At 44.2% G+C, this 25536-nt stretch overlaps 1 protein-coding gene across 1 annotated transcript in view; it reads left to right on the top strand.

The window, feature by feature from the left end:
• SNTG2 (syntrophin gamma 2) overlaps positions 1–25536 on the top strand; it is a 349806-nt gene that overhangs the window by 317436 nt on the left and 6834 nt on the right. Inside the window, exons 15-16 of the mRNA XM_083178467.1 lie at positions 5042–5134; positions 20479–20589. Of these exons, the coding sequence (XP_083034593.1) occupies positions 5042–5134; positions 20479–20589 (204 nt within the window). The remainder of the gene's footprint in view (positions 1–5041; positions 5135–20478; positions 20590–25536) is intronic.

A 25536-nucleotide genomic window follows, 5' to 3' on the forward strand; every position in this document is an offset into this window, starting at 1 on the left:
TCTACCTTTGAAGCTACACCCGTGGTGAACCTATAAAAGATACCTTTATATGCACCATCTTCTTTTTTTATCGTGAGTGAGGGTACGCTTGCAGTTACCCATTCCCAGCATTTTATTACATCCTATTGCTCTAATAGAATTATTTTCTCATACATGCTTTCATTTGCTTTGTATATTCCACCTTTTTGAGGGACATCGTACAACTGTGTCTACAAACCTTTCATCTCCCCTGGTCCATTTCTCCAAATAAGCTTCCCGACATAGGGGTTGAGTGGTGACCCTGTTTTGTGGACTCGGCTAAAGAAAGGCAGTTGCGCCTTGGGACTTATTCTTTTTCTGTCGGTGGCTCACTGCGCTCGCCGCACTTTAGAAGATCAACTCCACGCCGACGTGGATAGTGGGGGTATCAACAGGTTGGGAGGGCACGTAATGCGTCCCCTCGCAGGGCTCGCTGCGCTCGCCGCGCTTCAGGCTGACGTGGATAGTGGGGGTGTACTAAATATATTGCATGCGATTAGCATACAATTTGAATACGATCCACTGGGAAGTGCCACCGTGAAACTACACAAGTACCAAAACAGCTTATCCGAATGATTCCTTGTACCTGAAACTTGGCTAAAGGCAGAAATCGGATGTTACACTCCCAGAAAAACACTATGGGGTAATGCAGTGAGTTAAATCACAAATTGCATAGTGCACCTTATATGAGAACACTGCATTCCAAGGCAGCAGACGTATCTGACTATTCACTTACCTGTGCCTGTAGAGGAAGGATCTGCAGGAGGCAGGACAGGCTGTTGCTGCAGCTGCCTCTCTCCCATGCTCAGCACACAGCACTGAGCAGTGTGTGCAGGGCAGGGGAGAGAGGCTGTGCAGCTGCCTGAATGGATGAAGAAATAGAAGAAGGGGTGGCTCTACTTGGGCCTGGCTCTGTCTTGGGCCCAGGCCTGGGTAGAGCCACCCCTTCTTCCATTCTTTCTGGCAAATACAAAACACAGGTGCACCTAGACAGAAAAAATTGCCAATTTTCTTGAATTTTTAATTTTTAATACAAAACTATTCATGGGAAATTTGCACAAATACAAAACCTAACGACGAGCAGTTAAACCCAACCAATAAAAAAGAATTGATGCAAATGGCTACTATACTGTCCAACAAAAAAAAGAAATGAATAATATTTCCAACCCCTTCAATTGTACAGCCGCTGTGAACAACCGGAGAACACAGAACTGCACAGTACCTCTGATTTTGAGAATAAAGGTTTGCCGGGCATTACTCGCACTTATGTAACATTTGTTATATATTATATTAATAATGTTAGCACTGTATATTCTGAGCACTTAAATGATTTGTAAGAGCGCAGTTAGTAGTCCGTTTTTTCTTTAACTATTTGTCTTAAATCTGATCATGTCTAATAGTTGTTTTATTAATAGAAAAATAAGACAAAAGTCTCAGTCTAACTATTTTATGATGAACACACATTTGCTAGTGGTTGGAATACAGTCATTGTAAATCTGTCATATATATCAAGTAGAACTCTCAGCAGATATAAAATTGTTTTGTTTGCCAACAGCATATAACATATATACACAAGCAATAAAGTATGTATACAGGATATTAACTTCAGTGGTCAAACTGCAATCAGTCATTCAGCCCAAAGGCACCCACAATGGCTAACGATAGACATATTTGCATCTCTGTGAATCTGCATAATTCATGTATGCAACCACTATCTTATTCAGTAGCGCACACAACAGGGTTTTCTCAGTACTCAGAAACCCACCCTTATAGAAAAGAGGAAGCAAGCACGGTGTTACAAAGCCCCGCCCCATTATGTAAATTTGAGGCAAATTGTGTGTTGTTGAGCCAATATGACAAAATTCCATTAGGATAGTGTAATTTTTGCCCCGCCTCCTCCTGATAGACCCACAAATCACTGCATTTTGCCATGAGGGGGTGGGGCTTGGTATTTTTTTTTTAAATATTCTTAATATAATACACCCTCTTAAAAACCCATTGCCACTGTTACTGTAATATTGTTATGTTTTATAAAGTCTCTTCCTTGCCCTATCCCTCCTCTTCAATCTCAATTGGGTGCTAGTGTCACATGTATGCAAATGCATGAAGTATATGCGTGTGGTTTGTGTCATAAGCATGTGCAGAATTTGTGTATATTATGCTAAGCAGGTACTGTGTGTGTGTGTGTGTGTGTGTGTGTGTGTGTGTGTGTGTGTGTGTGCATAGACACTAATATGGAAGATATTTGTTTAGTGACTTATAGATTTCTACAACTACTTAAAATAAATCATGTAGATGATTTCAAGGTGAATGAATTAAGCTGCGGCTGAGAGAAGATGGAATCTGTAAATGAATCCAGGAAGAACCAATGTAAATTCTCAAAATACCAATTATTTTCTTATTCCGGGAAAACAGCCATTACTGCTAATTAACAGTTGCAGTTGCTCTAAATCTTCAGCAATACAAGAATTGATGAAAGTATATATACGGTATAACTGGTTTTATAAAACTCTTCAAGAACCACCACTCATTAGGGAATACATATAAAGATGTAGGGGGTCACTCTGGAGTTGGCCACATCTGGGTCCAAAACATAGATGGAGAATGCTGTAGAAATGCAGCATTTCCTTTTTAACTTGTGTTGTACACACTAGAGATGTGCAGGTTCTGATTAACTCTGATTTCAAAGCAGGATCTTATTGGCTATCCCAAATCACAAGACAGTTGTTGACAGTTGATAGCCAATAAGATCCTGCTTTGAAATCAGAGTAAATCAGAGCCTGCACATCTCTAGTTCACACTGGGGGTTATACAGTTTCAATCGGTCCCCTGCACATTCGCACGGGGGACTGCACATACGCATAGGTTTTTATGTGCATGTGCAGCCGCTGTGACAAAGCACTCATGGAGCTTGCACACAGAAGTCCGGGCGGGTGCCGGTGGGCCGAGCAATTTGCATATGGGAACACCCAGCATTTCATCGGCGCTGCCATGAGAATGCTGGGCATTCCCATGCAAATTGCCAGGTGACGTGGGTGCGGGGGGTGGGCAGTTGACATCAGCGGATGTCAGCTTCCTGCCCTGTCCTTGCACAGGGCGCCCGAGGGTCAAAGACACCATAGAGGTGTCTCAAATATGCGAACGCTGAAGAAATCCTTTGATGGCCACGGACCATTGAATGATTTCTCCCTTGAACCCAAGGCTGTGAATGGATGATTATGCAAATCATCCATTCGCATGCCTGTATGGGTTTGAGCAGGGTGGGCTGCCATGCATGTGGCGGACAGCCCTTGGTGGCCTTGCAAGGCTGTGAAATTCGCAGCCTTGTGAGTCAACAAGGATAAGGGCCACTGTGCGGGTGATTCAGACCCACCTTATTCAGTCTCCCTGCAGATGGTGGGGGACTGCTCATGCGCGAATATGCTCATGTACAACCCCACTGTGTGAGCGCCTTCAGTGAGTATCGCACTTGCCAAGGCATTCCTTCTGTGTTGATGCCTGCTTGGGCGGGCAGCTGATGTCACATGACATTAGTGCCCACCCCAAACTCACCCATCACCAGCCAGTGTGTAGTGGTCATTACGGTATGTAGCATAATATGGCCATGCCCTCTTGTCATGTGGCCATGCTCCTAGTTCTGTGTGACCACTCCCTCTCATGACACATGGCCATGCCCATTTTGGCATGTGCACCTGTGGTGCATGCTATCAGTTACACTAAGAAGAACATTCTACTTGCACCACTGGTGACTACCTTAAACTGCTCTCAGCAGTCTAACCGTAATGTCGACATTGCACATGTCAACATCTAGATACTGTTGCCATGTTGACTGTCAAGATTTTAAGACTGTCAACATTATAACAATGTCAGCATTGTTATTATTGGCATTTTGACTACATCCCTATTGGCACAATAGACCACACACAATGGGCAGTATTCAATGAGAAAAATGACGACGTGCAGCGAATCCTGTCTAGGATTCGCTGCACATTCGCCACTGCCTGCCACGTTCCGGAGCCTCGCCGACTCCAGTATTCAACGAGTCAGGGGCTCGCTGCCCCTGACCGGCGAATTTTAACTCCTGCGGCGGATGCCGCAGGGAGCCTGAGGACAGCGGCACGCAGGGAGATGGAAGTCTCCCTGCCTGCCCCAGAAGTTTGTGGGGGGGGGGAGGTGGGCTCCCCGGGTGCCAGGCAGCACAGGCTGCCCCCCGGGAGAGCCAGCAGGGAAGCAGATATTCACTGCACCCGATCGTGCATATGTAATGATCGGGTGCAGTGAATATATGAATATCTAATGAGCGTCTCGGCTCCGACCCCCTGCTGGCTGCTCGTGTAAAAAAAAAAAAAAATTTACATGAATAAAAATAGCATGCCCCTCCTCAGAATAAAATTCCTGATTTTTTGACACCAAATGTAAAAAACAAAACAATTTATTTTAAAAGTTCACATTCCACTTCTCCATAAAAAAATAGCGATTGCTACTCGGTGAAGCATGGCGAAAAAAACCTTGAAATGTATTCGCCATCTGGTCATTTAATAGGGTGATTCACCGTTTTAGTCAAAAATTCGCCTTACAGCACAAAATCGCCATAAAAACATGGCGAACCAGCCTCATTGAATACTGCCCAATGTCAGCACCAAGATCTTTTCTCTTTATAAACATTCTGCATTGTGTACTTTATGCCACTACAAATACTGAAAGTCTATATCAAGGAAGACATTTTTCTTGCAGACCCTGTCTAGATGGTTTAGGATTATGCTGAAACATCTTGTTCAGTATGTGCAATATTTATGATGCAGTGGGTCTGCCTGTGTTTTATCAAACTGTTTTTATTGAACCGTTACAGGAAATGCAGTTTAAATTTCACTTTTAAACTTTACAAGGCATCATTCACAATTCCTTCAGCAATACATCATGCAGAAAGGAGATATCCTGAGAGGAAGGATCACTTATGCCTTCCCAAATTGTTGTACTTTATTGTATGCCTAATTCCTTTTTCTTTTTTTCTTTTTTTTTTCAGTCCAAAACGTATGCATGCAGTTGTCAGGGGGAAGCTGTGTGTTTTACTGTGGATTTCCTATCGGGATTCACCTGTTTTGACAACAAATCAAAGGTAAGAAAAAGTCCTTCGGCAACCTTCATTTTGTACCACCACCAGGGCCGTTTTATCAGAGGAGGGGTTCCATGTGCAGACTCCTCTTCAACACACAGGTCTTCAGAAAAATGGCGCCCGCCATGTTCTGGAGACAAAATTCTTACTGTGCATGCGCAGTGGACATTCTCCGGGCAATGTCTTGCTGCAACTCCAGCTTCATTGCGCAACTCTGAAAAGGTGAGTAACAAAACATGTGTGTAATGTGGCCCTCCTGGTATTGCATTCATGTGGATATTAATTTCTAATGTACAATTTTCCTAAACATTGTTGCAGACCAAGTACACCCAAATGTAACTCTCTCTGCACATGTTACATCTGCCCCACCTGCAGTGCACATGGATTTGTCCATTTGAGAAAAAAAACAGCTTTGCAATCAGGTCTGAAAAATCCCCAATGTTTGCATTCTGACAAGGTGCGTAATCCCCCCTGAAAGATATCAGGGAATACCATTGCTATGAATGGGGTGTACTTGGTCTGCAACAATGTTTAGGTAAATTGTACATTAGAAAATAGCATCCACATAACCGCTCACTTTCCAGTAACATTACAAAAAATTCAAAGTGTTGACTTGAACACCAATTTCCCCAGAACTTAATGTGTTTGTATCAACTGTGGAATATAATGGAAAAACAGGTCCGAGCCATGGAGGCCCAACCAAGCAACTTACAGGACTTAAAAGATCTGCCATTATCATCTTGCTACCAGATTCCACAGGACATCTACTAGGGATTTTGTATCATGGGTCAGAGCTGTTTTGGTGACACAATATTAGGTGGTTTCAATAATATGGGGTATAATCAAGCCCTTAAGGCGAGCTATGACCACGAGCAGTGCCGATAGCTCACCGTCAGTATTCAATTGCCCCCCATTTACTTGCCATTTTCAACTTGCTTTTTCCACCTCGCTGAAAAGAACCCGCGAGTGCGGCCATCAAAACGACAGGCTCAGAACAAAATGCAGCAGGCTCGCTACATTTGTGGCAAACCTTGCCATTTAGGGGAATTCTCGCAGTCCTCTGATGGCGAGGATTTCCCCAGAATATTGAATACAGCGAGCGGCTGGCAAGGGGTTTGACGGCGAGGATGGCTTGTTTTTGGTGATCCTCATTGAAAACAAGCAATCCTCGCTGCACAAACCCCCTCGACAGCAGCATTAAACACTGCCCTATGACTGACCCTCCATTCCCGATATGATGTATGTATAGAGCTGCAGTGCTACTTACTGTGCCCAACAATATTACATTATGTTTGGATTTTTTCATTCATTCATCTACTGTATAGAGAAACAGAACAATCTGCTATATACAACACATAGACAATATACCAATGCTTAGAATCCCAACAGGGGTTCAGTAAGTGTACTTACCTTCACCCTGTCCCCCCTAACCCTCCCTAACCCTTCCTCTTAGTGCTTGAACCTAACTCTGCTTCATATTTCTACAATTGGGATGTTACTATACTGTAGTATAATCAAAATTTCACTTTTCCTCTACTTTTTGATAAAGTAGCTTTAAACTTGTAGACTGGATAATCAGGGTCACAATTCACTCATTTAATAATTGTCTTTTCAAAAGATCAGATGCTTGCATGCTGTCTATCATGGCTGTTATTCTGCACAACCACCTGCAAACCTCATCTTATAGCTGGGTTTCATACTTAAAACTTATAAAACTGGCGCCATCTTCCTTTTCCTTGTTTTAATGCTCACTGTGGTACCCACTGCACTGTGAGTGGATGCTTTGCATAAATATCCATTTGCGGGCTAGCGTGTGGGCCTGAAATCATTTGATGGTCTGACCATCGAATCAAATTAGTCTCTGCTGACTTACATTTGTGGCATCCTGCAGTTTCGAGAACTGGGTGGGAATCTGACATCCTGTTACATCAGCAGCCCACCCCTGAAAGGCAGGTACCCACCCTCGTTCGCATGGTCATGCCCAGCTTTTTCCTGGGTGCACCCAGCTTTTGTGGGTATACCCAGGAAACACAGGTGCGGTGCTTTAACATCGGTCCCCATTGCGAACACGCCGGGGGCCAAACAAATCAGAATGACCTCTTGGTGTCTTGTTAAGTGTGACGTAATCAACAGTATTTGCAATAAAAGTATGTAAGTGATTGACACACAGGGTCTATGGTAATTACTACTGTAAGTCAGCAAGACATCATTGTATTCAAGCCATTATTATATGTAACATTTTAGGCACTAAAACTAGGCTGGGAAACTATATTTCGGAATGCCGTCGGACAGCATTTTTACCTACGTCATCCTGGCTTCTGAGATATTGTATGTATCTCCATTTCAGATGCACTTAATTTTCACACACAGTTTTGGGCAAAATGGAACAGCCATGGGTACCAGCATAGCTTCATAGAAATGGCCACTAGAAGTGACAATTCGCTTTATGTCAAAACCAACTTGATTTTGCCTTAAGTTAATATTGCTTCTTTAAATTAAAATTGTGCCGGTGATCACAATTCGCAGGCTATTATATGTGGTGCAATGTATAAGAAAACTGTACGTACCTAAAGAAATCTCTGTATCAGTGTGATAAAAAGTATGCTACAAGCATCATCATCATTGACCTGCTGTAGTCACGGCATAATTGTTTGTGTTTAAATAATATCTACATAGACACTACTTTCAACTCCTTAAAAGTAACTGACAATCGGTAAAGATAATTGATATTGGAGCTTTGCAATAATATAAGATAGACAGCGACAAGTGCAGAATAAAGTTGACCACTGGCACTGCCATCACTATAAATGTTTATGGGGATGTGCTGTTATGAAGCAAGACTGGAAAACAAAATGTTCCAGAGCTTGGCATATTGGGGCAGATGTATTAAGCTTGAGAGATAAACTGGAAATAAAGTGGAGAAAAAGTGGAAGGAGATAATGCACCAGCCAATCAGCAGTGTTTGAAATATAACAGTTGGAAGTTGATTGGCTGGTGCGTTATCTCCTTCCACTTTTTCTCCACTTTATCTCCATTTTATCTCTTCGCCAGGCTCAATACATCTGCCCCATTATCCTTTAAAATCTTCTCTCTCTCTTAACAGTGGCATGTGTGGTCTCTAACAGCACAACAGGTCATAAACCCAGAAGTCCACTCTTCTAGTGCTATTTACTCCAGTATGCCGGTATGCATGTGTTAGAAGGAGAGTTGTAACGTTTCGTTTAGTATATGCAATCAGTGGTGTAGCTAGGTTCCACGGTGCCCGGAGCAAGGGCATGTTTCACGCCCAACCCCCCCCCCCCCCCCCGACTGTCATAGGATCTGTGCACAAGGGGAGGGAAGACAGCAAGTGACAGGATAGCGTCTCCAAACCTTTAGGGCTTCTCACGCGGTTTCTGAGTACGGGTTGTCTGTGGGTGTCACATACTCCTACCTACTTAGTGAATGCCTTGTGGTCGGGGACAGGGAACATTTAATATAAATTACATATGTAGGTTAAATAACTGTATGTTTGCCACTTATTGAAATATATATATATATATATATATATATATATATATTTTTTTTTAAATAAATGTATATATGCATATATCATTGTAATATTAGAGGAATCACCTTGGGATATATGCAGTGGCTCTAGCCCCTGATGGGACTGATGGAGAGGGAATAAAGCCTGCTAGGGAATGCAGCAATGACAGGATAGCGGGAGATCTGCTCTGAGTTACTTTAAAAAAAAAGTTCTCAGTCACAGACAGGGAACACATGTGCCAGTGGGTACAATGCTGCCCTATGCCCCACTCCAGTGTGCAGTGTCCCCTCCCATCTGCTTCTCACCTGCCATCTCCCCCCGTACCCGAGGCTCCTCCACTCCTGCTCCTCGTCCTGCTCCGTTGACAGCCGCTTCCACCGGGACCCCCTTACGTGATGATGACCGCATGGATGAACTTGCGGCCGCACAGCTTCACCCCGTCATCAGGCTCCTCTGTCCCCGCAGCTATGCAGGCAGCTCCGGCACCAGCACCAGCAGCATAGTGCGGAACAGCAGCAAGCGCTTCAAACGGAGGGAGGTAGGCACAGAGGCTCTCATCACTGGGTGCACTGTAGCAGAGGATCTGGGCTCCCAGTGTGAGGACGCTTTCTGTCACTTCCGGCAGACCCTGATGCGCTTCCCAGTGCCCCGCAGACCGGAGCGGGCGAGCAGGGCAGGGGAGCCGGCGGCAGAGCTCCGGTGCCAGGTGACATGTCTGCGCCTGGAGCTTGTGCTCCGCCGGCTCCACCCTAGCTACGCCTCTGTATGCAATACATGATACATATCGCCACATTTCTTAGTCGGACGTAAGGCGAAATGCATTTTAGGAATTTCAGCATAATGTGTGTGACAACGAAAGAAGCTGGCAACTGTATACTGTATACTGTATACGCCAAATCAGGCAAGAGGTCACAATTTTGTACAGATTTATCTGTCTTTTGACCACACTGCGAAATGGGCAATTATTGGTGGTGACTGGACTCTGACCTTGCAAACGTATGGATGTATTTCATCTAGTAGGAGTGTTGTGGACATGTAGGCCAACTTTTCATACTCAACTGTTACATGCAGATGGAGGTTGGGCAATGTTTCAGATGACTTTCCAAATCCAGATATTAATGATGACAACCGCGGAAGAAAAAAATCTGGGTCATCAAAGTCTACCATATATAAAAGCATTGTATTTCTGCATACACTTATGGATTATCACATTGTTGAATTAAGAAACAATGGTGTCTCTTTGTGATAAAGCTCCCTGCTAGGAGCAAAGCACATTGGAGAAGGGACCCATCTGATTCACCACCTCTCACTCTGCCATGCCATTTAGGAACCTTGTATGGAGCCATACTGTACATCAGCCAGAACAAAGAAGGCACAAATCGGCAGCAGATGTGATCACTCAGTTTACATCAGAGAACCAGCCCTTTGGAAATGAAGTGATCTGTCACTGCGCAGAATAGGTTACAGTAAAACACTGCTTGGGCATCTGTGTTGTGTCTTTCAGTTGACCAGTATTTGAGTGCAAATTGGGACAGCATTTGGATCTTGTCTTTTCCTTGCCAGCCTTCTCTTGCCAGTTAGCACAGAATCTGAAAAGATTATTCGCCTCAACAAGGTATACTTGGATACCAAATGACACAGTTACATCATCAGGCAACAGATTTGTGTGGAACAAAACCCAGAAAGATGCTAATACTGTATTCAGCTGATTGTTTTTATTCTAAGTACAGTCACTAAAGTATTGTAAAAAAGAGAAAAAAAAGTAAAGTGTTACAACAGTAAAAAGTTCCCAAGCTGTGAAAATCTGAGAGAAAATAGGCTTATGACTCAGATTCATAAAAATAATAGGAAATATGACTGCGAAAATGCCGTACCTAAAGAATTAAGCTACAGGAAGTAGGAAGATTTATCAGACTTTCTCCAGATCATTCCACTAATTAAAGGGAAAATCTACCACATACAGCAGATAATGTAGGGGAGAAGGTAATATTCAAATGTAGATTTGCTATGAAAAAGTAATCAAAACATATCAGTGGGAAATACGTCTTTGTTACTAAAGGCAATGACATGCATTCCAAATTGTTTTCGAATTGGCTTTATATTAGAGATATGAGCGGAGTCTTGGGTTTTGATTTTAATTTCATTGTTCTGTTTAATTTCCATTTTGGTTTGGAATTCGGAATCAAAATTTGAATCTTGGATTTAGAATTTCTTCAAAATGGAAAAACCTGGTAATTTTATATTTTTGCTATCCAAAATCTGAAATCAAAATTCTGAACCAAGATAATACAATACGAGATTATGAACCAAAAAGATACGAACTGGGACTCTATTTAGATCCGCAAAATTTGGGTGGGTTCAGATTTGTAAAGAACCAAATTTGCACATCTCTGCTTTATATAGTGTCCTTCATGGTATAGCAGCAAGTAACATAGTAACATACTGTAGTAACAAGTAGTAAATATTCACAATATTTAATGGGGAAAATACACACAAAATTTTAGCTGTATCTACAGTTTACCTCTAAGTGTGGCCATAAACTGCTGCACACGGTCCTTTGACATTTGATCCTGTTCCCCACTGCCTGGAAGGGGTCCAAGTTGGAGGTCGGACGTGCAAGCATGTCCAACCGCCGACTCCATGCATAAGGGCCCTTATTCAGATCTGATCGCAGTACAAATTTGTTCTCAAAATGGGCAAAACCACGTAGGGCAGATGTAACATGTATACAGAGAGTTAGATTTGGATGAGTTATTTTGTTTCTGTGCAGGGTAAATACTGGCTGCATTATTTTTACACTGCAATTTAGATTTCAGTTTCAATACACCCCACCCAAATTCAACTCTCTCTGCACATGTTACATCTGCCCCACCAGCAGTGCACATGGTTTTGCCCATTGTGAGAACACATTTCTACTGTGATCAAATCTGAATGAGGGCCAAGATCTGATGGGATTTCAAACACATGAGATTTGGACTGATTTTTCGGCTGATCCATCTGAATCGGGTGAAATCGGCCCAAATCATGTTAAGTTTTTGAAATCCCATCTGATCTTATGCATGGTCCCGTGCATAATAAACCGGATCCGACCTCCAACTTGGAACCCCTCCAGGCAGCGGGGAACAGGGTCAAATGTCAAGGTACCGCTTGCAGTAGTGCATGGCGTATTTCTCCAGCAGTATCTATGTTTATTGTACATATTACTTCACCACTTCTCACCTGTATACAGTACTAGCATAATAAGAGCTATTCCGAGAAGCATGGGAAGCTCAGCTGAGCCCCTAAGTTACACCATTTGCTATTAAAATCCCAATACTGGTGTTCATAACCATAAAAAAGAGAGGATTGAGGGAGGACCATGGACAGGAGTGATAAACCAGCATTAAGGCAGCTTAGTCTATAGTACAGGCTGTGTAACATTGAACTACATATAATCATCCTACAGCCCAGTCCATTAACGCCACACTGTCCTCTTTCCAATTAAACTCCTTACCCTTTTTTTGCACCAAGCTGCACTACTGATGATATAGGGTAGAATAAAACAATGGAAGGGGAATCAAAAATAAAGTGAAGAAGATGGGAAGGAGGAAGTGAATGGAAGAATAGAAGAAAGAAATGGAAAAAGAAGGAAAATGCAAGATAAATAATGAACTGCTAGATATCAGATAGGCAAGCAGCAAATCAAAGGTTCTTCTCTGTCCATAAAAACCAACAGGAAAGAGGCACTTTAACTGACTAACCTCACAGACAATTGAAACCCCTCCCTAAAAAGCACCCCCTATGCCCTGATAGGCTTAGCAGAACATCGCAACTACACATAGAAAAAAAATGGAAGAGTTTTAAATCCAGCTGCCCCATAAAGGTACCTCCACTGCATGACCTTTTAGAGCGATCAATAGATAGAGGCGGCTTAATTAGGGTACGTTAATATATCTGATATTTCTGAAGTTCTGTGCAGGTGACAAGAGACCGCAACTTCAACTAACCTGTCTAAGATAGACATGGTTCAATATTCTTTCTATCCTTACAGTACAGAAACCATCCTATGCAGATTCTATGTTAGTTGAAGTTGAATCTGCATAGGATGGTTTCTGTACTGTAAGGATAGAAAGAATATTGAACCATGTCTATCTTAGACAGAATAGTATCTACAGGGAATAAATCTGATAGTCATATATATACAGTCAGGAAAGAATCTATGTTTTTACTGTTAGGATGATAATGTTCACAGAGACCGACGCATGGGCAGAGTCTACTGCTTCACCATAAAGGAGAGGGCACAATTGGAGTCTGTACTTGTGCCCCCTCCTCTCTTAGGGCAGTATTCAATGAGAAAAGTTCTCCGTGTTTTATGGAGAATTTTTGCTTTTTTCGCCTTGGACGGAGCATTTTGCTCTCCAAAAGTGAACCACCCTATTCAATGTGAAATATTCGCCGTCTTTCTAAGTGATTTTCGCCGTCTCTCTCCGTGTAGAAATTCTCCATCTTTTGATGGAGAGCTGGAATGTGAACTTTTAAACTAAAAGGGTTTTTTTTTTAATTTTGGTGTAAAAAAATCAGGTTTTTTTTTCTGTGAAGGGGCATGTTATTTTTATTCATGTGCTTATAGCACATGAATATATATTTAATTGTAAAAAATATATTTTTTTTTCATTTTTTTTTTTATTTTTTTTTTTACACAGTGCAGCCAGCAGGGGGCCGGAGCGCTCGAGCCGCTCATTACATATTCATATATTCACTGCACCCGATCGTTAATATGCACGAACGGGTGCAGTGAATACTGGGTCCCCCGCTGGCTATAGGGGGGGGGGCAGCCTGTGCTGCCTGGGTCCCGGAGAGCCCCCCTCCCCTAAACATTCCTCTGGAGCAGCCAGGGAGACTATAATCTCTCTGGCTGCTCCGTCCCCCGGCTCCCTGAAAGCTCCCTGCCGCGGACGCTCGTCCGCTGCAGGGGTTAAGACTCGCCGCGAGTGGCGGCGAGTCTTAACCACATTGAATACAGGGAGCAGGAGTGGCAGCGAGCCCTCCGGAACACGGAGAGTGCATGGAGAGCGAAATAAAACGCTCTCCATGCACGGAGAACTATGACATTGAATACTGCCCTTAGAGCTTCTCTGCATGTGGCCTCTCCTCCAAGTCAGGAAATCTCTTTAGAGAGACACAGATGCTGACCTTGGCTCTCCACCAATAGCTAAGCACCATCGGTGAAATTTAATAGGATGAGAGATTCAGAAAGTGAGAGATTTGGTAAGAAATCTCAATTTTTTTAAAAAGCGCCAATCAAACTGGCTTTGCTGTGTAAACGATTGCCGCTTTAAAAACAAAATATGGAGATTTCTAACCAAATCTCTCACTTTCTGTATCTCTCATCCTATTAACTTTCATCCCACGTCTCCATTTAGGAAATGGAGATCATCAACACCCCTACCTCCTCACCTCCAAAGATGCAAAGCCCTTACTGCACATGTTGAGTATGGGTCCTACACATGCGCAAAGTACCAAACACTGGCCTTTTGTGACTTGGGCAGCAGATCCTTCAGGATCGGAATCAGGCCCGCTGTACACTAACCACAATTATCAGAGCAGGTGCTGTGCTTTCACTAACAACAGATAAACAATACATTTAAGCTAAGGTATATATGTAACTAATTGCCCATATTAAGGAAGTGTTTATATCATAGGTGTATGTATGCCATTTCTAGACAATTTGTGCGGACATTAGAAAAAGTGTGTTATCACCCTCCATAGACATTTGCTTAAAAGAGAGCGTGGCCTCAATGCAATGGCAATGGCATTGCAGGAAAAGACTACTCTACACCCCACACAATAATACCTCTGACACCATATTATACCCCAAACAGTAATGCCCCTGATACCATTATTTTATTATGCCTCACATAGTAATGCTCATGTCCTTCTATAAATGATGCCATTGCCACACTACATGCTCATTGTCATGGGCTAAGACCACTACCGCCTGCTGTAGTATCTTGATTCTGACGTCTACCCCCACACGCCTGGGTCAGCCTTCCTGGCACTTCCGGATACCACTATTTGCACCTTTCTCCTTTCCTCTAGTAAATGTCTCTCCCAAAATGACCATCACCTTCTAAAGGCCCATACACACTGAGCGACTTTGAGCTGAAAGTCGCTCAAAACAGCAGGTTTGAGTAGCTTTCAGCTCAAAGCCGCCCAGTGTGTATGGCCCGGCGATGAGCAAAATCGACGGGAAAGCCACTGATCTGTTGGTTATACCAGCAGATGAGCGGCTTTCAGGATGGCTTTGCATAGTGCTCCTCTATGCAACGCCGTCCTCCCCCTCCCTAGGCTCCGGGCTGGGGGAAAGCCGCTCAGTGTGTAAGCACTGAGCGGCTTTCCCCCCCAGCGATGAATGCGATCATCGCTGTCCATACACACTGGGCATAGTTGCCCAGTGTGTATGGAACTTTAAGCATCCTATACAATTTTGGGAGGGACCTTTTCAACAGTATTCCATGTGGTCGACCAGGCTCACTTGGCCCTAAAAATTACCCTGAGTGAATGGAATATAATAATGTTTCACATACTGGGTGGATCAATAAGTACCTGTGTTTGAAAACAGGGGGCGTTGCTGATGAAAGTTGGCATTACTATCGTGTACTACCATCTTTCAAACAACACCATACCAAATTTCAGATTGATTCATAGGTTAGTTGTTTTTCCACCACGACAATGCACCAGCTCCCTCATCCGGAATTGTTGCGGCCCAGTTGCATGAAATGCGCTATGAATTGTTGCCTCATCCAACATACTCGCACGACTTGGCTCACTTTGACTTCTCTCTGTTCCCTAACCTGAAAACGTGGCTCGAGGAAAAAAAAATTCAGCTCAAATGAGAGGTCAGAAGCCTACGTGAGTTTGACAAATCATATGTTTTAGAGGGGTTTAAATAAATGGCAGGGACGTTGGGAAAAGTGTATTGCCGTGAAAGGAGATTATGTTGAAAAATAAATAGAGAATTTGGTGAAAAATCTTCATCTTCACTCTTAACACAGGCATAGGCGTGCGCAGCCCATTATATTAGGCGGTGCACCGTCAAAGGGGTGTGTCTAGCGCCACCTATTGGGCGTGTCTAGCATTGCCCATTGGGTGTGTCTAATACTGCCAATCATGCATGTTTACCATCATCTATTGGTACTCGCTAAAATATAAAATGTCTCTCAGCCAGAACATAATCTCCGGCCTATTTCAGTTTTAATATTCTTATTACTCTGTATAACAGTGCATGCATATAAAGTAAAAAAAATATATAGATTATGCAGGTATGTAGTGTTATGACAACGGTCTAGTACAAGTAACAATGCAAAACACACAATTATTATTATTATTATTATAATTTTATTTATAAGGCGCCACAAGTGTTTCGCAGCGCCGTACAAAGGAACAATACCGGGAAACAAAACTTGGCATAACATTGAATAAATAACAAAAATACAGTACAAATAAAGAGCGCCACAGATCAATACACATTACAGCTTGGATATAAGTAGTGAGGATTCAATCAACATACAACTAGAGGCTTGAGGCCAATGATGGAGAGGAGTATGCAGATGAAGATGGTCACTGAGTGTTGGAGTAAAGGAGAGCTGTGAGTGAAATGTGAAGAGAAGTGGGCTTTGACAACAGTAGGGAAGAGGGCCCTACTCGGAGGAGCTTACAATCTAGTAGGAAGGGGAGACAGACAGATTACAAGAGGTGCAAGCGAGGGGGTGGTGGTTAGATAGCAGGATGTAAACAGGAAACAGGCAAGGGGTCGGAGAACCAGCTGGTTTATGCAGTGGAAGGGTACGCTTTGATGAATATTGATTGATTGATTGATGGGCACTAATTTTACCGGAATACAGGTCTAAAAACCAAAAGACTTTGGTAAAAGGTATTGCTGGTATTGCTAGCGGCAGGGATTTATTCATAAGGGTGGGGACAGCATTTGGGGGTGCCTGTGCACCCCTAACACTCAATGTGCGCACACCTATGAACACAGGTACTTATTGATCCACCCTTGGTTTAGTACATCACATAAACAGAAGGTATCACGGCCCTGCATTACATGAAAACACATACTTTCCACATAAAAATATAGATTTTCTTATAAAAACGAGCTACTGCCAACAATCACAGTCATATACGTATGTAAAAATACCCTTATTTTAGCAGAATGGCATATACATATGACAGTCTACTCATATTTGGTGTGCAGCTGTCAGTATAGCAGTTATCAGTCTAAAAGGGTCTGAGTGATGGCATCCTTTAGTGACATCATTGACAGGACGTCTAGGGTAATACTTTCCCCAAAGATCACACATTTTTGCCATTATCTTCTATTCTGATTCTTTCTTAAAACTATATATATATATTTATACGTACAGTATATATATTTTTATAAATGTTATTAATAGCTCTTTCACGTAAGCGAAATATACTCTGTGTCAAAGAAAAGAGAGGAGAACCTGTCTCCTGAGATTTACCGGAGACAGTGATTCATTATGACACACTTTTTTGAGCAGCTTCACAGTTAATAACTAGATCTTCAGAGACGTTCCAGTACCAGGTTAGCAGAGATTAATATAGAGAAACTTACTACAGCAGTTGTTCAAATAAAAGAATAACATATGAAAGGATCTATTTACTAAGCCTTGGAGACAGATAAAGTGGACCGAGACAAAGTACCAGCCAATCAGCTCCTAACTGTCATTTTGTAAAACAGTCGGTAACATGGCAGTTCCGAGCCGTTTGACTGGTTCTTTGATCTCTCTTGACTTTAGCTATCTCCAAGTCTTAGTAAATAGGCCCCATGGGTTCATCATGTCCATTGTTCTTTAATTGAAGGCTATAGACAGCCATAAAGTAAAAATTAACGTTTCAATGTTTATACATTTTCGTCAGGGCAGCCCTGACGAAAATGTATAAACATTGAAACGTTGGCGTCCTAAATGGCGTTCTGAGTATTTCTTTTTGCGACCGAGTGCCGCCTGACTGAAACCCTATATATATATATATATATATATATATATACTAGGTGATTCATCGCGCCCTACGGGCGCTCTTCACACCGTCGTAAGGGGCTGCGCCCCCTTAATTTGTGAACATTTGTATATGAGAAATATGGTTAGAATTGTATGAAAGATGCCCTGTATTGCAACTTAGGTGTCCGCGAATCGCAGGAGGGAGGGTGCCGCGAATTGCAGGAGGGGGGGTCGTGGGGGGTGCCGCGAATTGCAGGAGGGGGGGTTGTGGGGGGGTGGATGCTGCGAATCGCGGGAGGGGAGGGATTGCAGAGAATCGCGGGAGGGGGGTCGCGGGGTGGGTTGCCGCAAATCGCGGGAGGGGGGTTGCGGGGGTTGCGGCGAATCATGGTAGGGGGGGTCGCGGGGGGTGTGCCGTGAATCACGGGAGGGGGGGTCACGGGGTGGGGTGCCGAGAATCGCGGGGGGGTGTGTGTGTGCCGTGAATCGCGGGAGTGGGGGTTGCGGGGGGGGGTGGGGGGGTGTGACGCGAATCGCCACAAGAAAAAATCAACACAGAAAGGTCAACACATGTAAATGTTGACATAAGTGTGGCACTTCATTGGTGTCCATGTCGACACATGAGAATGAATATGAAAACATTCAAAAAATGAAAAAAAAAACTTCAAAAACTCATGTCAACCTTTTTCATTGTCGACCATAGCCATGTCAGTGTTTTCCATGTGCAATTTAATTCTGGAGCTGCCGCGAATCGCGGGGGGGTGCCGCGAATTGCGGGAGGGGGGGTCGCGGGGGTGGGTGCAGCGAATCGCGGGAGGGGGGGTTACGGGGCGGGGGTTGCGGCGAATCATGGGAGGGGGGGTCGCGGGGGTGTGCCGTGAATCACGGGAGGGGGGGTCACGGGGTGGGGTGCCGAGAATCGCGGGGGAGGTGTGTGTGTGTGTGCCGTGAATCTCGCAGGAGCGGGGGTTGTGGGGGGGGGGGGTGTGACGCAAATCGCCACAAGAAAAAAATCAACACAGAAAGGTCAACACATGTAAATGTTGACATAAGTGTGGCACTTCATTGGTGTCCATGTCGACACATGAGAATGAATATGAAAATATTCAAAAAATGACAAAAAAACTTCAAAAACTCATGTCAACCTTTTTCATTGTCGACCATAGCCATGTCAGTGTTTTCCATGTGCAATTTAATTCTGGAGCTGCCGCGAATCACAGGGGGGGGTGCCGCGAATTGAGGGAGGGGGGGTCGCGGGGGTGGGTGCCGCGAATCGCGGGAGGGCGGGGTTCACAGGGGTTCCGGTGGGGGGTTGCCGCGAATTGAGGGAGGTGGGGGGTCACGGGGGGTGCCGCGAATCGCGGGAGGGGGGGTTGCGGGGGGGTGTGACGCGAATCGCCACAAGAAAAAATCAACACAGAAAGGTCAACACATGTAAATGTTGACATAAGTGTGCCACTTCATTGGTGTCCATGTCGACACATGACAATGAATATGAAAAAATAAAAAAAATTAAAAATAAATCTTCAAAAACTCATGTCAACCTTTTTCATTGTCGACCATAGCCATGTCAGTGTTTTGCATGTGCCATTTAATCCTGGGGCTGCTGCGAATTGCGGGGGGGGTGCCGCGAATCGCGGGAGGGGGGTCGCAGGGGGGGTGCCGCCAATCGTGCAAGGGGGGGTCGCGGGGGGGTTCTTTTTGCCGCGAATCGCGGGAGGGAGGTCGCGGGGGGGGGTGTTTTTTCCGCGAATCGGGGGGGGTCACGGGGGAGGGTTTGCCGCGATTCGCGGGAGGGGGGGGTCGCGGGGTGGTGGTTATGCCGCGAATTGCGGGAGGGGTCGTGGGGGGGTTCTTTTTGCAGCGAATCGCGGGAGGGGGGGTCGCGGGGGTGTTTTTGCTGCGAATCGCGGTAGGGGGGGTCTCGGGGGAGCGGGTGTTTTTGCCGCGAATCGCGGGAGGGGGGGGGCGCGCGGGGGGGGGAGGTTTTGCCGCAAATCGCGGGAGGGGGGCGCTCACCTGGTGGCTGTGGAGTAGCAGTGCTGGGCAACATGGGAAGGCAGTGGGTGTCTGGCACTGTCTGTGGGCTCACTGGGCTGGTTCTCTGTCACATACCTCCCAACATGACCCTCTCCAGGAGGGACACAATGCTCTGTTTCTAGACTTCCCCTTAATGTATGATTGCCATCACCTGTTTTAAACAGGTTAATTTCTCAGAAAGGTGTTCAGCACAGATGAAGGCAATCACACATTAAGAGGAAAGTCCAGGAACAGAGCGTTATAGACACAGACACCCACTTTGAGTGACAGATGTAGCCAAATATATAGGAGATATATATATATATATATATATATATATATATATACACTGTACAGTACATAGAAACAATGTTACCAGCACACACCCTTGTTAATGGCTGCAAGTAAGAAAACACTTATCATTTCATTGTAGAGGTCAATGTTTCAATTTAAAAGCTATTTAAACATTGACCTCTATATTGAAGTGATGCATCTTTTCTTGCTTGGACAAGCGCACATCAGCCTGCTGTGTGTGAGTATATATATATATATATATTATTACATTCCAGAGATGTTTCATAAGTGGTAAGAAACCCAGAACTAATCTAAATTTAAACAATGGTATAAAAAACGAGAATAATGATTTATAAACTCTGTGCAACCACCTCACAGGAAACAGCCAAAGCCCCGGTGTGACTATAACCACTGTGTAAAAAATGACAGCAGCGTGTTAGCTTATTTGATAAAGATTTATCCTCTAATTGAAATTGTTTTCCTTTTGTCGGTTGTTGTTACAGAATATAATTTGGCGGTTTAAGTTTTCCCAACTGAAAGGCTCCTCAGATGATGGAAAAACTCGGGTAAAGCTGCTTTTTCACAATTCTGACACAAAACAAATTGAAATGAAGGTAGGTAATGTGGTTATGGAATCATTTCTAATCAAACAGAAGTATATGACATACCCAGTTATGGATGAGGTGCTGCAAATGTTACAAAAATTATAATTAAGGCACAATCAAAATGAAAGCGGGACGAGCACTTACTGTAAATTAGACAGACAGTAGGTAGAGCATAAATGTTTAACTTTGATTTAATCATGAAATTTCCATTTGCACTTCAAACTTAAAATGTTTAATAAAATATAGTTCTCTGGCTTATTATGTCAAGGACAGATACTGCCAAAGAGCAAAGTGACTTATTTTATTTAAAATACATTCCCAATTGAGACAATATAGCCAGGAATAAAGGAGCAAAGTGTAATAGTTTAATTTGCATTTTTGCAATAAGAGGGGTCTTATTAATTTTGCTTAATTTAGAGGAGGTTCATGTCTTTTCCAGAAATAATACTTGCAGCTAAAATATATTAAAACTCCCATCAACAAGATAGATGGATACAATATGGCAGTCATCATAGGTGCCGATATATGTATTTGCTGGTGGGTGCTCAAGCCAAAAATATAGGGGAGTGGCTTCATATGGAAGGGGTGTGGCCACACAATAATCTCATTACATATATTGGATTTATTTAGTGAGACCCCCCATCAATGATTACTGTTAATGCCCAATTCTGGATTTGTGTCACACTGTCTAACAATGTAAAACGCACCTTGCCTCAGGCAGCCAGCACTGAGCACTGTAGCTAGGTAGTGTATATAAAACATGGCTCCCTCTTTCTCCTCAGCCTCACGCTTCCTCCAAGCATGTGACAGCACGTTTTACACTTGGGAGTGCTGACACTGCTGAGGGAGGAGGGTCGAGTACAGGGGGAGTGTCCTGACTTCTGCGCTGCCCGGCCGTGGCTTATCATAGCTGAGCAGGAGTCAGGACAGTCACTGAGCCGGGGATGGGGAAGACTTGCTGGAAGCTGCGGTCGCCAGCTGGGCGGGTGGGCAGGCGCCGGGCAGCACACTGTCCGGCACAGCTCAGCTAGTTCCGTGGGTCGGTCTCGTGATCATTTGCTGTGCACGCTGCTGCCACACCCCTGGGTGGGGTTTGGGCAGCCCATTGGTGCTGAACATTTTCAGTGGCTGGTCAGGCCCCGGAGCACCCATGGAATCGGTGCCTATGGCAGTCATTCAGAGAATGTAAAGTCCTATGTAGAAATGTATATATATGCACTTGACATGGGTGGAACTTTAAATACCATTGCCGTAACAGGAATGAAAACTATAGGTTGAAGAGCAATTTGTACATTTGTTAAATAATAACCTATGTATGCGTAAGACACCACTCTACAATGACATAACTGTACATATGTTACCTGGTGTAATACTACTTTGACTTCTGATTTCACTGCCTAAGATCCAAGGTTCTCATTCATCCAAATCTTCATATAAGCACTTCTTGTAATGCACCTTCTTGAATGCAGGGGCGCCGATTTACATTTTTTCTGGTGGGTGCTCCCATAGACCACCGGACTACCACCCCCCCTCCACCACCGCCTCTGGGACTCACCCGCTGCTCGCGTTGGGGATCCTGGCAGCGCCGCAGCGGGGTCCCAGCAGCGGATATACTGTCAGCAGCAGGGTCCCTGCGGAAGATGGGAACTAGCAGCGGTATTAATACCGCTACTAGTTCTTATCCGCCGCAGGGACCCCCGCTGCTGATGGCATATCCGCTGCTTGGACCCCGCTGTCATGGCCCGTGCCATGGGTGCTCCTCACTTTCTGTGGGTGCCTGGGCCCCGGAGCACCCACGGTTTCGGCGCCTATGCTTGTATGTACGGCACATACAGTCTTTCCATATATAGCTGCACTTGTTCAGAGTCACACTAATGAGGCATGTGATTTTATTTGTGTTTGATATGAAAACCGCTGATATTCTATAGGTCCTTGCTTGAGCAACTGGTGCAAAAATGGAATTACAGTAAATACCGTGGGAGTTATAGATCATTTGCCCCAACTATCCCTTTGACCACATGTAAATGTGTCTTGCTTTGACATCGCATAGTTATCTGATTGTTGATCTGTTCCACTGGTTTCTGACATTACTCACATCAGACCTGGAAGCCAGCTGCTGCCCAGCACAGCTAGCCATGGGATTATGCCCTATAGCTTCTCTGGTATGGGTAGACAATGTCGAGGTTGACAGTCGCTACTGTAGGTTGACAGTGACTAGGTCAACACCTTGAAATGATTGACATACCCAAGGTCAACATTGACAAAAGGTCAACACAAGCTTATGGACGACATAGACATAGTCAACATAAATATGGTGATTTTTCACTTTTTTTTTAAAAGGGTGTTTTTTTCATACTCTATACTCTTCATTACTATACAAGCGTATAGTAAATGTATAATAATGTGCCTGAAGCATGGCGAGCGGTACACTTACGGTGTCCTCGGTGTGACACCCAGTGGCGTAGCTACGTTTTGGGCGCCCCCCCGCCGTTAGGGGGGGCGCCCATACCCACCCCCCGCCGCCACCCTGTCAAGCACCCCCCCCTTCCCCTGGCAGCCCCGCCGCCTATGCTAACCGCCTCCCCCGCAGTCTTACCTATCGCGCTGCGCTGGTCCCGGCGGCTCTGTTCTTCTGCTGAGGACCACCACAAAATGGCCGCCCCCATACAGCAGACAGTTTCAGAGAACAGTGTGCTATATGGGGGCGGGCATTTTGTGGTGGTCCTCATCAGAAGAACGGAGCAGCCGGGACCAGCGAGATACGTAAGTCTGCGGGGGATTGGGGGGGGGGTAACTATAGCACCGCAGCCCCCGGCGCCCCCACATGCACAGCGCCCCCCACGGTGGCGGGGGCTGCGGTGCTATAGTTACGCCCCTGGTGACACCCCTTGATGAAGTCCGTTCTGAGACTTTTTTTATTTTTATGTGTGACTAGGCAAGTCAAAATTAAATAAATGTGAATGTTGTTATTTTAATACTAATCTTTTTTTATGGATATATAAATTGTGATAAATGTATTATTATTAAACAGGGATAATTCACCTCAGTGTGCTCTCTTAATTGATTGTTTTTTATTATTGCAAGGCAAATTTATCAAAGCTTACAGAGTAAAAAAGTGGAGAGAGAAAAAGTACCAATCCAAATACATGGCTACTGTAGGTGCAAGGGCAGATGCAGTGGGGATTGGGGCTGAGAGGGGCCCACATTCCCTGTCAAAGTTACACATGTTATATACATTTTTCCCTATTGCTACATTAATAGTGACCCTTGGAGTCTACAATATATCTGAGTTATGCCCCTGGACCTGCTTATTATAATGTGGTATAAAATGAACAGGTGGGCATTATTATGTTACATTATATGAACTGGGTTACTGTAATGTGGCACAATATGAAGTAGAGGCACTATAGTGTGGCATAATATGAAGTAGAGGCACTATAGTGTGGCATAATATGAAGTAGAGGCACTATAGTGTGGCACAATATGAAGTAGAGGCACTATAGTGTGGCATAATATGAAGTAGAGGCACTATAGTGTGGCATAATATGAAGTAGAGGCACTAAAGTGTGGCATAATATGAAGTAGAGGCACTAAAGTGTGGCATAATATGAAGTAGAGGCACTAAAGTGTGGCACAATATGAAGTAGAGGCACTATAGTATGGCATAATATGAAGTAGAGGCACTATAGTGTGGCATAATATGAAGTAGAGGCACTATAGCGTGGCATAATATGAAGTAGAGGCACTATAGTGTGGCACAATATGAAGTAGAGGCACTATAGTGTGGCATAATATGAAGTAGAGGCACTATAGTGTGGCATAATATGAAGTAGAGGCACTATAGTGTGGCACAATATGAAGTAGAGGCACTATAGTGTGGCATAATATGAAGTAGAGGCACTATAGTGTGGCATAATATGAAGTAGAGGCACTATAGTGTGGCATAATATGAAGTAGAGGCACTAAAGTGTGGCATAATATGAACTTGAAGCACTTTAATGTTGAATAATATAAGGAGACACTGTATGACATAATGTGAAATGCGGGTACTGTCTTGTATACTATTGCAAATGTGTACTGACAACCCTGCAATGTGACATACTCGTTGGAATGTACTAAAGAAAAAATGCCGCAAAAACTCTGTTTTCTGTGTTTTTACTGCATTTTTAAATGTACTACAGCCCCTCCCGGCGGGGTTTCGCTGCAGAGAGTTACGACAGCTCTCTCTAACCCCATGAAAGCCTTTGGCTGCTCTCCCTGGTGCTGCTGGGTGAGGGACACAGATTCTTCCCAGCATGCCCGCGGCCACCAGCATCTCTGCACATGCAAATAGGGGCTCCCGGGTTACAAACTCGAAAGTCCTAGCACCGGGAGGGATAACAAAGGGTCGTTAGAGCTGCCCGTTGCATTGCTCATCGCATATGTCAGTACATATGCGATGAGCTTTGCGACAATGGGTGGCAGGATACTGTATGCTGTTGCTGCTCGGTACATAGGGCAAAATGAACAACAGCTGCGGGGATGTGGCAACAGCATTGTGACAGGGGGCCCTTCAAAATGTTGCTAAGGGCCCAGAAAGTTCTACCAACTGATCATCTCCTGTCATGTTATAGGAAGTGTTTGAAAACTGACAGGAGCTGATTGATTGACACTTCATCTCTCTCCGCTCCAAATCTTGATATATCAGCCCCTTAGATTATTCAGGCAAACTCTCCCCCCTTTGAGCAGAATAAACTATAAATAAAATATATCCATCAACTGCGTACACAATGCAGTAACATTCCGTGGGTATATTTCCCGTTAAGACATCTCACGTCCTTCTGGTCAAATGAGTAGTTTATACAAGGTTACAATTAAGCAGGCTGTTCGGCTTTCCTTCAGGACAGTATTGAACTTTGTGTTAAGCTGTGAATTTGTGTTTGAGCATTGAATGGAAGGCTATGGATGGATGCACAT

Source organism: Crinia signifera, chromosome 3 (genome assembly GCF_055691185.1).
Source record: "Crinia signifera chromosome 3, ASM5569118v1, whole genome shotgun sequence".
Lineage (NCBI taxonomy): Eukaryota > Metazoa > Chordata > Amphibia > Anura > Myobatrachidae > Crinia > Crinia signifera.